Raw genomic sequence first — 13946 nt, 5'->3', positions numbered from 1 at the left:
TTATCCAAAATTTTTAATTTTTTTCATAATATTTTTAAGAATATCTTTTTAAGTTTTTTTTTTTCTTATATATAATTAAATTATCAACTAACTGATTTCTCCCAAATTTGTCTCAATCCTATCCACACTTATACCACTGCACAGCACTACCATTGTTGCCACCTCTTTGAAATTAATAAAATAATTAAAAATTATTTTAAATAAATTTATATAATTATCCTTATTAACTATTCACTATTTTTCTTATGTTTATTTTCTCTTTATACACATTCTTTCAATTTCTTTGTATACATATATAATCAGAAAAAATTAGTTAATATTATCTAATTTTTAAATAGGTTTTTTTTTTCAATAATAAAATCAAGAAGATAAATATGTAATAAATATCAAATTTTTTTCCTTCTAGAATTAATGTTGTTCAAATATCTCTTTATTCTTCTGTGAATTAAAACAAACAGTTAAACGTATGGGTGAAGGAGTAAGCTTATTGCTTTTAGCTTTACAATTATTTTCCCACTTCTTTTTGTTATTATTTTTAAATTCTTTTTTATTTGTTTTCCGTAAGGCATTAATTGGAAGATTAGAGAGAAAGTGGGTTGTTTTCTGTGGCGCTTTTGTGGTCACACGCATGTCTACTATGGTCCCATATTTGTATTTTATTTCGATCTTTTTACAATATTCCTTTTGTAGATACATTTTGGTTCCTTTTTTTTTTCTTTATTTTTTTCCTTTAAATTTCATAAAACAATAGTATATGTCAAGATTTAAATCTTGGACGAACCCCATTCAAACATTTGATGATAGCTCCACCACCACTACCAATACCATATCCGCACGAGGAAGACCCTTTTAGTGGAGAGATCATGATGACATCAGTCCCACCTTGTCATGACGTTTCTTCATCTTTTTTTTTCTTTAATCTTAGTGCCCTATTGTTAGCTTTCTCTGTACTTATTATTAATATTATTTTGCTCCAACATTCACTGCCAAACTTATGGAAACATTGGCATTCCATCAGTGATGATGATGAGTAATCTTAGAATTCATTCTTCCGTCCTTTGCTATGAATTATATATTAAGACACAAGTTTCATGTATTTTCTATTTCGTACTATATAAGCTACTCGTAGAGCGAGGTTGGTAATAAGGAAAATAAAAATAAAAAAAAGTGTGATAAAAAACATAAAATTTACAATGATAATTTATTTTTTGTGTTAATGAATATTTGATTTTATTATTGTGAAAACATTTGATTATTCTACTACAAAAGTTTGATTATTCAATTATAAAAAATTAATTGTTTCGATTATTGATCAATCTGTGTAAAATTATGTGTTAAATATGTATTTACATAAATACGTAGAGGATGATTTTATAGCTGAATTTTAGTAATTATAAAATAGTTTTGTCTAAAAAAGATTGATTATGAATCGTGAACAAAAAAGCAAGTAAGAAATGTCATTGTAAATTACTGTCAAAATGCATGTCGAATTATCCTATATCCATGTTATTAATGTCTTGCTATATTATATATGCGTGATGAATTCCCGACTAAACTAAATTCTCTTCCCAGAGCTCGAATCAAGCAAGAAGTGATGGTCAAACTTGTTTTCCATAATGATTATTCGCTTCTTCCTTTTAGTGATATAAATTATTAATTTGCGTATGTATTTTTTTTTATCAGTTTAAATTTTTATTTTATGACATAATATGAGAGATTTTATGACTGAAACTTTTAGAATTTAATTTTTGTTGAATAAAAAAAACTTTTAACTTAATAATACAAATAAAAAAATTATATAAAAATTCATACAAATCTGAAAAAATTCTTATGTAAAAAAACATATTAAAGATATAAATTTTTTGGGAGATTTTTAGAAATATAAGTATAAAAAATATCTTTATTAATTATTTCTATTGTAATACTTATTTTTCTCATTCACTTTGTATATTTATTTAATAGAATTGCTAGTGGTGAAAAAGATTAATTAAATTGCCTAATAATGTTTTTTAGAAAAGATATATAGTTATTTTAGACCAAATTAAATTTAAAAATCGTAAGATTATTCTAGACAGGAGTGCGTATATCTGATAAGTTTGTTACTAGCAATAGAGAAAAAGTTGTGCAAGCACGACATCTAAATTTAATCAATATGTGAGACATCATTAGTGGACAAGTCTTATTATGTTGGGCTAGTGATTCGTAGCCATATGTGCCTGCTCTTCCGTACTATAATTGGAATGTGTTCTGAGGTGGTTAACGTCTCAAAATAAAGGTTATATATACATAATCGCATTTTCGGTCTTGTCTTGTATTTGGTATAGACACGGATAGATATATACGTGAGCCAATATTGGCATTTGGTCATGTGGACCAATATTCTGCATTTAGTGTTATTTTTTATAAGACAGCAAGTATATACTGTACGATTTTTTAATTAGTTAATATTAATCCATTTTAAAATTTAAAATTTTTTTTATAAGACAGTAAAAAATTTATAATTTAGGATTAAAATTTAAAATAATAAAAATAATCTAAAAAAAATTAGTTAATATTGATTGAAAAAAGATTAATTCCCTAAATTAGAGTTACACCTAAGATTGTAAACTAGCTTTAGAAACAAAATATAAAAACAGAGAAGTTTGTAAAAGCAATTCTATATTCTGAATCATTAAAAGTATATACTTAGAGCATGAAGGCCTTATATACACAGCCTTTGGGTTTCATGCATGCAAACACTGATTGCCCTTTACGTAGGTTAACAACAATATAATAGATTCTGGATTTGTTTTTTGACTTTTACGTCAACTACTTTATTCAAGCCCCCAACCCCGTGAGCACGCGCAAACTCAAGGCGGTTTCAAACTGTGCTTGAGTTTGTCTCTAAATTTTTCAAATAGAACACTTGATACTAGTTTCGTGAACACGTCCGCAACCTATTTTGAGGTAGGGATGTGAGACACTGCCACTATTTCATGTGTAACTCAATCACACATGAAATATAAGTTCAGTTCGAAATGTTTGGTGTGATTATATAATACTGGATCATAAGCAAGATGCGCTGCTGACATATTATCGCAGAAGACTGTGTCACCATGAATCACTTATCGCTCTTTTGATACCATATGAGAGTCAAGCCTAAGATTGTAAACTAGCTTTAGAAAAAGAGAAAATTTCACTCCCCTCCCCTACGAGATGCTAAAATAACATTCTCCTTTCCTCTATTTTATAAATGTACATTTCCTCCCTTCTAACTTTTAAAAAATATCCTCTTTAATCTATTTTAAATTTTTGTGTTAACTAATATTAACTTTATCCATTTTTTAAAAAAAAGTAAATTATTTTTTGAAAAAATACTCATTAGCAAAAATTTTATTTTTTATTATTAAATTTTGCTTAACAAAATACTCTTTAATAATTTTTTTATTGATTAAATTATATTTTTACCAAAATATATTTTAAAAAATTAATGATTAAATTATTTTTTTCTAAAATACCTACCTTTCAATAATTTTTTAATTATTAAATTATGATTTTACTAAAATTTTTGTTAACAATTATTTTTATATTTTACTATTAATTTTTCGATATTAATATATATTATTTTAACATTAAATAAAAAAATCTTACCACTGTTAATATGTATAACAATTAATATATATTGATATTGAAAAATAATCTTACTAAAATTTTTTATTTAATGTTAAAATAATATATATAGATATCGAAAAATTAATAGCAAAATATAAAAAAATTGTTAACGAAAATTTTGATAAAATTATAATTTAATAATTAAAAAATTATTGAAGGATATTTTAGAAAAAAAATATAATTATTAATTTTTTTTTTTAAAAATACAATTTAATCAATAAAAGAATAATTTATTAAAGGGTATTTTGGTAAGTAAATTTAATGATAAAAAATAAAATTTTTGCTAATGTGTATTGTTTCTTAAAAATAGAAAAAGTTAACATTAGTTAACACAAAAAATTTAAAATAGATTTAAGAGGAAGTTTTTTAAAATTAGAAGAAAGGAGAATGTATATTTATAAAATAAAGAAGATGAAAGTATCATTTTAACATCTCGTAGAGAAGGAGAGTATAATTTTCTCTTGGAAAAATAACGTAGAAATAGAAAGGTTTGTGAAAAGAATTCTATATTCTCAATCATCAATTACGCATAGAACATGAAGGTTTATATACGCAGACTTGGTGGGGCTTCATGCATGCAAACACTTACTACCCTTAACGTAGCTTAACAATAACATCAATAACAAATTCTTGATCTGTTTCTTGATGACTACGTCAACTATTCTATTCACTCTAGCATCATTCTTTATACAAATTGTTGCAATAAATTTCGGTCCATTCCGTAGTCTTAATTAATACTATTTTTCTTTTGTATTCACATCAATTTCTTTCTTTTATTTGTTTTTTTCACTAAAAATAACATCAAATATACTCTTATCAATTTAGCTCACTGCTCAAGTATTTAATGTTATCTATCAAGAAAGAGAGATGAGGTTAGGAGGATCAATGAGTGAGGCTTTTTTTCTTCTTTTAATTTTCTTGCGGATTTTTTTAATCTGATCAGTTGTCTCCTGAACCAAATCCGGTACCATAATACTAGCTTTCCCTTTGTCATACCAACACAATGGCGATGGACACCTCCATCCATAAAGATCTTCATATGGCAACATTTCGATACTTTGCTGAAAACTGTTATTGTAGGCAAACTCAATCAATGGTAGATATTTGTCCCACTTTTTTTGATATTCCATCGCGCAAGATCTTAACATATCTTCGAAGGTTTGGATTGTCCATCTGTTTGGAGGTGATACGCTATACTCATGTGTAGCTCCGACCTAAATGCTTTCTAAAAAAACTCCCCAAAATCTAGAGGTAAATCTTGGGTCTCGATCGAAAACAATCGATAAAGGTACTCCATGGGGTCACACTATCTCTTGAATATACAATCCGGCAAGTCATTTCAAAGTATAATCAACTCGTATCGGAAAGAAATGCGCTAACTTAGTTAATCTGTCCACTATTACCCAAATAGCATCATGTCCTGTCGATATTCTTGGTAATCCAGTTATAAAATCCATGGTAATCTTTTTCCATTTTCACTGAGGTATATCCAAAGGTTGTAAGGTTTCTGAGGGTCTATGATGTTTCACTTTTATCTTCTGACAGGTTAGGCACTTTGAAACATACTTAGTCACATCCTTCTTCAATCTTGGCCACCAAAACATACGTTTCAAGTCCTTGTACATCTTATTTACACTGAGATGCACAAAAAATCTACTCTCATGGACTTCCATTAAATTCCTTGCCGCAAATTTCCTTGAGCAGGTACTCATATTCTATTCTTGTATCTCCATAGCCCCTCCTGGTCCTGACATAACTCATCCGCTTTCATTCATGTCAGAAATATTGACATCTCCGAGTCTCGGATTTGTGCTTGCTGAATAGCTGTCTTGAAGTCAAATATCAAGTTCAACTGAGCCATAACAACTCCATCTGACCTCTCTTTCATTCCCAATTTCAGATTCTCAAAAGATGAAATCAACTCCTCATGCCTTATCATCATCCAGGAAATACTTAATTCTTCCAAATCAAAGCGTTCGCAACTATATTCGCCTTTCTGGAATGATAACCTGATCGCAATTCAATCTTCGAGAATACTGTTGTGCCTTTCAACTGATCCATCAAATCATTTATCCGAGGAAGGCGATACTTGTTCTTGATAGTGACCATATTCAACGATTAGTACTCTACGCACAACCTCATTCTGACATCTTCTTTTTTACCAACAATACTGGAGCTATCCAAGGTGACACACTTGGACGAATAAACTTCTTCCCAAGTAACTCGTCCAACTGCTTCGTTAGTTCTGCCAGTTCCAATGGTGACATACGATAAGGTGCTATCAAAATCAGTCCTACTCCAGGTATCAAATCAATGTTGAATTCTATCTCTCACTGAAGAGGAAGCTCTTGTATATTTTCAAGAAAAACATCAGGAATTCCTTCACTACTCGACTCCATTCTAAACATTGTTCTTTGCCACTTGAGCTAGCCATTAATAGAATGTACCCTTCACACTCACTCCCGTTATAGGTAATTTTCACACAATTTAAATAGAAAACATAGGATAACACTGGTCCAGTATGTACGTTATCAGACAGAATAATAGCTGTCCTCGCAAAAAAAGTCAAGAAAAATATGGTTTCTGGATAACTAGCCTAATCCTAAAATGAAGTATTAATATTTAATATTTCTATTTTTATGATACAAAAACTAGCTTTATTAAAGCTTTACTCTTATACTTTTATACTTTAAATCCTAAGCTTTTAAGTATTTTATTTTTATCCCAACATTTTTAGAAAAAAAACTAATTAAATCTCACATATTTTAATATTTATAAAAGTAACCCATAACTTTTATAAAATACCCGTTCACACTACAAAAATATTTTGTTAAAATGGCAGTTTTTTGGGTATTTACGGCGGTTTGAACTGTCATTATTACCAGAAATGGCGGTTTTAGAAAATAACGTAATTCTAGGCGCCATTCTGGTTATTACGACAATTTTTAGAAAACCGCTACAATTTCCTGGATTAAAACGGCTATTTTTGGATAGGTTAAAACGGCGGTTCAAACCGCCATTATTTTCAAATAAAACGGCTTTTTTTGGTTGGTTAAAATGGCGGTTCAAACCGCTGTTATTTTCAGGGTTAAAACGGAGGTTTTGGTTGGTTAAAATGGCGGTTCAAACCACCGTTATTTTAAAGATGAAAATGACATTTTTGGTTGGTTAAAATGGCGTTTACAAACTGCCGTTTTTACCATGACAGAGCAGCATTTTGGTTGGTTAAAATGATATTTTTTAGTTGGTTAAAATGGCGTTTGAAACCGCCATTTTTACTGAGTTAAAATGGTTATTCATGTTGTTTAAAATGGCAGTTACAAACTGCCATTTTTACCGGATAAAAGTGACATTTTTTATCATTTACAAAGATAAATTTTAACTGTCATTTTTATTGCATTAAACAAATAATTTTTTATTAAACTTTCTCAATAACAAAAAATCAATACTCATAAACAAAATATTATATAACTCATAAACAATGTATTAAACATAATATATTATTTTTTAGTATTAAAATCAAAAGTAATAACATAATTTTTTAATTATAAATGTCTTAACATGTAGCTCTTAATACATAAAATCTCCATTATAGCTTTTGGTGTACTTTGTTATGATAATCTCTGTCCTCACTCCAATCCTTCTTTTGTCTTGATTATTTGCTTCTAGAGTGCTTATTTTCACGCCCAACTTTTGCCTAAAAGAAAATCATGTTCATTTTAATTAAACCAGCTATGAAATCCATAGTAATAAGGGTTGGATTCATTAAACACAAAGCAGAATTTTTTTTTTCTTTTTTAACAACATGACACATGAAGAAAATTTGGAAAATAAAAGGAATTTATGATCAACTGCTTATAACAGAATGATGAGCAATGTATTGAAGCAACATCGCATTAATTAGGATTATGATGCTCAAAATGAAAGTGAAAAGCTTCTGCCAAATCCCTGCCAAATCATGCATTTTCAATTCTCATCAGAATCAACCGACAACTACCTTAGCTTCTCATCTATCTATCCTTTTCACTTTCAGTTACAACTAATAACAATAATAATTCAGAATGATTCTACCTATGACATAACATTCACTACCTTAGCTTCCACCTGTCATAACATTACTCATTACTAAATTACTATTTGTTAAAATGAATGTGTTACCTTACTCCTTAGCACATTATTTGTTTCAATAAGCGCCATTTCCTGCATCACAGTCGGTAAAATAACGCCAAATTAAAGGTGATATTAATTAGGAACGGACCATATATATTAATTAAACAAGAACACTAAGATTTAGTGGTGCCCAATCAAGTTCAGGGGCACCGCAATCAGCACATCTATCATTCCCACACATTTTTCGCAACACATCAATAGGTTTCTCATTTACTGCAGCTGTAAACTTCTCGAGTTGCGGTCCACATTTGCTGTAGCAGGATTTCTCTCTACTGTAAATTCTTCAATAGCTGTGTGATCGAAATCTGGACTTTCAAAAGAACTACTTGATAAACCCATATTTCATGAGTTCTTTTGTGCTTAATTAGAGTGATTTATTCAACTCTTCACCTACTTATTCACATTAATTGCATGGTTTTACTTTTCCTTCCTTATTATGTCATATTGTGAAAAACATGTTTCCTAAGCTTTAAAATCAATTAATTTAATTACCTTTATTTCCATTCGATGCCGTGATTAGTGTGTTGAGTAGTTTCAGATTTTCTAAGGCAGAATGACTTAAAGGACGGAAAAGAAAACATACAAAAATAGAAGGAGAAAGCAAAACGGAGATTTAAGGAAATTGGTATCCACGCGATCGCATGGATGACGCGATCGCGTGCCAAGCACGAATTAGCAGCGACGCGGCCGCATGACTGACGCGATCGCGCACCTTAAGCAGAACGCACATGATGCGGTCGCATGTCTGACGCGACCGCGTGACCCACGCGGACGCGTGACAGAGGCCACGTATCAGAATTTACAGAATACGCCCCCAGCAAATTCTGAAGCCCTTTTTGGCCCAGATCCAAGTACAGACAGCATAGACCAGAGGTTATAAAGTGTGGGAATGCACCCATTCAAAGGGAGCTCGCATATTTCACTTTTCAATGATTTAGATTTAGTTGAGAGGGAGATCTTCTCTCTCTCTCTCTTTTAGGATTTAGGATTTCTTCTTGTTTTAAGAGTAACTCTGGATCCCAGGTTTAATGTTCTTTTATTTTAGTTTTACTTTTATTTATTTATTCCAACATTTGAATTGATTATTATAATTTGATTTACGAATTATTCCATGTTACAGACAGTTATTTGAATTAATGATATTTGAGGTATTTTCAGTTTATGATTGTTCTCTTTGATTTAAGTTATCATTGCTTCCCATCTAAGGACGTTTTTATTATTTCAGCAATTTTTTTTCCCCTTTTGGTTCTGGTTAAGAATTCAGTAACTCAACAGTTATTAAACTCAACATAATTGATAATCATTATCTTGCTAATTGAGCTGAACTTAAGTAATCCCAACCTTTTCTTAGGAAATAAATAGGATTCAAAGGCCAGATTAATTAGTCCATTGACTTTCCTTTGCCCTAGTAAAGGTTGACCAAGTGGAGTTTAGATTCAACTTTCATTATAGTTGAGAGAGATAACTACGTTGGACCTCAACTTCTCTTACCTTGCCAAAAGTATGTTTTACAGTATTTATTTATTTTAATTGCCATTTACTTTACTTGTCATTTAAATTACTTGCTTCTCATCTTCTAAACCCCGATTACAACCTTTATAGCCAATAATAAGAACATACTTCCTCGCAGTTCTTTGAGAAGACGACGCGAGGTTTGAATACTCGGTTAACAATTTTTAAGGGGTTTGTTACTTGTGACACCCAAAACGTTTGTATGAAAGGACTTTTGAAGGTTTAGAAACTATACTTGCAACGAGGATTTATCCGCAAATTTCTAGACCACGCAAAAGTTCTCTCATCACTACTCTCACCGGTAGACCTGTTATGAGCACTTCCCATTGGACTTGCAGGTAATAACTAAAAAAATTGGGCACCATTAATCAAAGTTAAACGAAGTTCCACTGGAACATATCAAGCAAAAGTTTTTGGCAGTTACCTTTTCAGGAATCTGAGAACTCAACAATGAGGCAATAACACTTGTGATCTTTTCAATCCAATCATTTAGGAGTTCGAAGAATTGGATACTCGAGTGTTGAGTGTGAACATAAGCTGTCCCAAACAAATAAGATATACAAAAGCTTACCTCTTCTAGGGCATTAGCTACTTCACTTTTTATGCCTTTTCTCAGTGACAGAAACCTTTCACGAGTCTACAAATATTTTAGCAATTACTAGGAAGCTACTTGATGCTAAAGTTTAACATTGTTGTCTCCAGTTTAGTACATGTACTTTTATATTTAAGAAGTAAAGAGGCTACAGCAAACTAAACACTTAGAAAATTCTGAAAATTATGTTCTCAGAGACTTCTGTTTCAAGTCTAGGACCATTTTATAGTAGTGTATAAAAAATTGTTAAAATCTACCATATGTCCTTGTCCTTCTCCTTGTCTTTGCTTCGGTCTTTATCTTTGTGACGATGTTTGTGCTTCTTATGCTCCTTATCCTTGTTCTTATGCCTATCCCTATCTTTGTGTTTTTTATGCTTCTTCTCCTTGCCTTAGCATCATAAAGACTGAAAAAAGTAAATCATATTCCAGAGAAAAAGGAAAATGTCACTAACCTGATATGTTTGATCCTCTTCCAAGAAGCAGGGTTAACAATGTTTGATCCTCTTCCAAGAAACATTAACTGCGATCAATAATTAAAGCATAGAAAGAAAACAACACTCCCAATGCTGATACTATGTAATTCAAGCAACCAATAACTTATCCAGTTTTAAACAAGCATAATTCAAGTTAAATCATGAAATCTTTGAAACTCAGATGCAACAAAGAACAAACTCCAAGCCTTAAACCAGGAGCTAAAACCAAATACAGAACTAACAAAAGCAATTTCTAAAAAGCAAAATAACAAACACATGGAGTGCAATAAGTGCATTATTATTAAATGTTTGTAATAAGAAATTGTTCACCCTTCCAGTCCAGTCTCTTGAACCAAACAAGATTGAATACTCTGATTATTATTTGTCGTTTGTTTCGCTTTGCTTTTAATCAAAAGTATAGATAGAAGTACTTAATTTCTTTTAAGAAAAAGTTGTAAAGAACTATAATTCCATTAAAATATAAACCAGCATTTTCAACATAAATAAACCTTACTTAAACAGTTAAAAGTGGAGGTCGCATTAATTTTCTCAAAAGTTAGCATAACCTTTATATGATGCTTGCATAAACCAAGCAGAAGTTTCCACAATCTAAATGAGATGATGCTAAGATAAAGATTCTGATCATGGAAAATAATAAAATTCTAAAGTGCAGGTTATAATTGATGCCCTTAATCATAGAAGAAAACATCAAGGGAAATCATAAATATTGTAAAAACCAATGGACCCCAAAAGAATGGATACAAACTTTTATTCTCTTAACCAAGAAAATAAGACAATCCTGGATTGATAGTTAGAGCAAAATCCATATGTGAAAAGCTAATATGCTATTTGCCAGTGCAAAATAAAATACATATCGTTGAAAGAATGTATATCAACGACTGCACAAGATCGCAGGATATGGAATCGCCAATCAACGCCCACACTTTGCCATGCATCATGTTGAGAAACTTCCCTGCATCAAATAGGGGTAACTCATAGCCTCTTGGAGCCCATCTCAAATACAAAAATTATCTATCAGGCTTTCCATTCTTCAAACAATTCTGATGAGATTCAATGTGGCTGCAAGTTTCATTGGTATAAAATGGTCCCAAAGGATTGGGGACCCCGTCCCCACTAAAATAATCACATTCCTCTGCACACAAAAATTTAACTTTCAGCATCCATTCACATTCCTAGCTAGTAGTCAATTACTTTAGAACTTAATTTTGGGTTTAGCTAACAAGTTAAAGGTTGCTAGTAATTGAAAATTTTAAATAATTTACTTCAATAGATGTAGAACAAATGCATTAAGAATTTAAATTTTGCATCTTTTTCTAGGAAGACTTGGATAACTTTATCATGTGTCAGGGCACATCAAGAAAACAAGCAGCAGCAGCAGCAAACCAATAAAAAACAAATAATAGGTTTGGTGCCTTCACATTCCTTAGCCTAAAAGTACAAACATGCCAAAAGCATGGTCAGAAAATTCAACTTTTGGATTTTGCTTTACATAATAAACATGTTCTAATGGTAAAAGTTACAACTAACCTCTCCATGTTTCTTCAACCATCCTTCTCTATCAAATTGAGGATCATAACTAAAGTAGTCACCATACAGGAGATCAGGAACTACAACTAGGAATCTAGCTGCTGCTACCTTGTCTGCTAGTTCCCTTTGCAATGAGAAAATTTCAAATCTAAATCTGTATATAGAATTATAAAACCAAGACTCAAAGCATACTTGACTAATAAGATTATCACTTGCCGCTAATACTCAAGCTAAAATTTAAAGGACTAACTAGTCTATTTAGTTGAATAGGTTTAGCAAGGAGATACATTTCTAAATTCACAGACTCAAAAGTATATGTACATTTTACTAACTGATATTATTATATTAATCATTCCCCTACTAGATGCCTTTGACTTGTCTTCTGTTCTATGAATGAGAGACCGTGTAAATCCTCCATCTAATTCATGCTTGGTACCAAGATATTTCTTCAAGTGCTCAAAAAGCTTTCAAAGCATTAAAAATATATTTCAAAATCAAGCCATAGTTCTACATGAGTTATTTCTGTCAGTTTCACAAACTTAAACTTGACACATCATTACAAAAAAAAAAAAAAACAAGAAGAAGATCCATCAATTAATTAATTAATCGTTATACTTTTTTCTTCTTTTTTCTCTTTATTAACATCAGTCCTCAAGGAGAACATTTCAGAATTTAAATAAACAAGTATATCACAAAAAGAAAGAAATTAGTCATAAAAAATACTTTTAATTGAGATACTTTGGCACTTACTTGAACATATACACATCATCATGCATTGTATGAACATCTTCATTTTCTATAATGCTCAACTATTCTCGCAACACAAGCAAGTTTTGGGAGATACAGTGGAAAATCACATAGAATGAAATAAAATAATTTAGTAATAGAAGTACCTATATATTTGATCAATTACAAAAGTCAAAAATCAACATTATTAAAACTAACAAATATACAAATTTACAAGATATCATCATAATAGAACAGAAGGAAGAAGAATAGAATAGAGAAGGGAGCTCAAACATGATATCATCATAATCCATAATCATCTAACATAGATACAAATAAAATTAGAAGAAAATTTAGTAAATGCCTCACCTCCAATTTCTTCTGACAAGGAAGAAAATAAAAAACCTAGAATTAAAACAAAAGACGTAGTCATTGTTAGCATAGAACATGGCATATTTACTAATTATGAGTAAACAGAAGAATAATGCAAATTTGTACACTAACCTAGATGCTTAATGAAGCTCGATGGAGATGGAGAAATCGCAGAACACAACTCGACGCCGTAGGAAACACTTACGCAACAGATCTCATCAATGGAAGAGAAGTGTTGATGGAGGAGATCGCTGCCGAAGAAGATCATCGGAGGAAACACTTGCGCAATAGATCTCGTAGTTTTATGAAGTTTCTACAACTTGATTTTTCATTTCAAACTTTTAGGTATTTTTGACAACAGTAGAAAATTGAGAGAGAAAAAGAAGATCAACCTTGCTCTCACACAGAGATTGTAGCTGGAGGTGAACGCGCCGCCGGAGGAGAACCTGCTAGAGGAGATCGTCGCTTGAGAGAGCACACAATCTCGTCGGAAGATTACGCCGCTAAGAAGATCATCTCCAAATTAGTCGCTGGAGCAGATCGCCATCGGAGCAGCCGCTGGAACAGATCGTCACCGGAGCAGAGCACAGGTCTTCATTTTTGGGTTTGGTGGCAGCACGCGTTAGTTTCAGGAATGGGTTTTTGGGTTAGGGTTTTCCGTTGTTGGGGGAAGGGTTTTATTTGGGCCTTCTTTTTCAAATAATGGGTTTTGATCATGGCGGACTAGAATCACCAAAAACGCCATTTTATGCAAATTAATTATGGCATCACCATAAAATGCCATAATATCTAAACATTATGGCGGTTTTTTAAAACCGCCGTAATATAAATGCCATTTTAATCTTTTTTTTGTAGTGTCACTCCTGAACACTTACTTTTTACTCAAAATATGCCTAAACT

General features: G+C 31.2%; 1 protein-coding gene across 1 annotated transcript; it reads right to left on the bottom strand.

The window, feature by feature from the left end:
• Positions 1–7221: 7221 nt before the first annotated feature.
• Positions 7222–12301, bottom strand: LOC110272245 (uncharacterized). Its single transcript, XM_088486034.1, has 5 exons — positions 12270–12301; positions 11949–12072; positions 9758–9970; positions 7811–7851; positions 7222–7348 (listed from the first exon to the last, which is right to left on the bottom strand). The coding sequence occupies exons 1-5, from the start codon at positions 12299–12301 to the stop codon at positions 7222–7224; spliced, it is 537 nt and encodes a 178-aa protein (XP_088342160.1).
• Positions 12302–13946: the final 1645 nt, after the last annotated feature.

This window comes from Arachis ipaensis, chromosome B5 (assembly GCF_059453495.1).
Source record: "Arachis ipaensis isolate K30076 ecotype BB chromosome B5, ASM5945349v1, whole genome shotgun sequence".
Classification (NCBI taxonomy): Eukaryota; Viridiplantae; Streptophyta; class Magnoliopsida; order Fabales; family Fabaceae; genus Arachis; species Arachis ipaensis.
Note: the sequence above shows the minus strand (reverse complement) of the source record. Positions and strands in the feature narration are given on the sequence as shown.

Bases quoted from the DNA above. Each gene is read 5' to 3' on its own strand.
- LOC110272245 (XM_088486034.1), bottom strand. From the start codon at position 12,301: ATGATTAATATAATAATATCAGTTAGTAAAAT. The intron at 7,852-9,757 runs GTAACTGCCAAA...ACTGTGATGCAG, and splicing joins GTTCTCAGATTCCTGAAAAG to GAAATGGCGCTTATTGAAAC. The intron at 7,349-7,810 runs GGTAACACATTC...ATTTTCTTTTAG, and splicing joins AATAATGTGCTAAGGAGTAA to GCAAAAGTTGGGCGTGAAAA.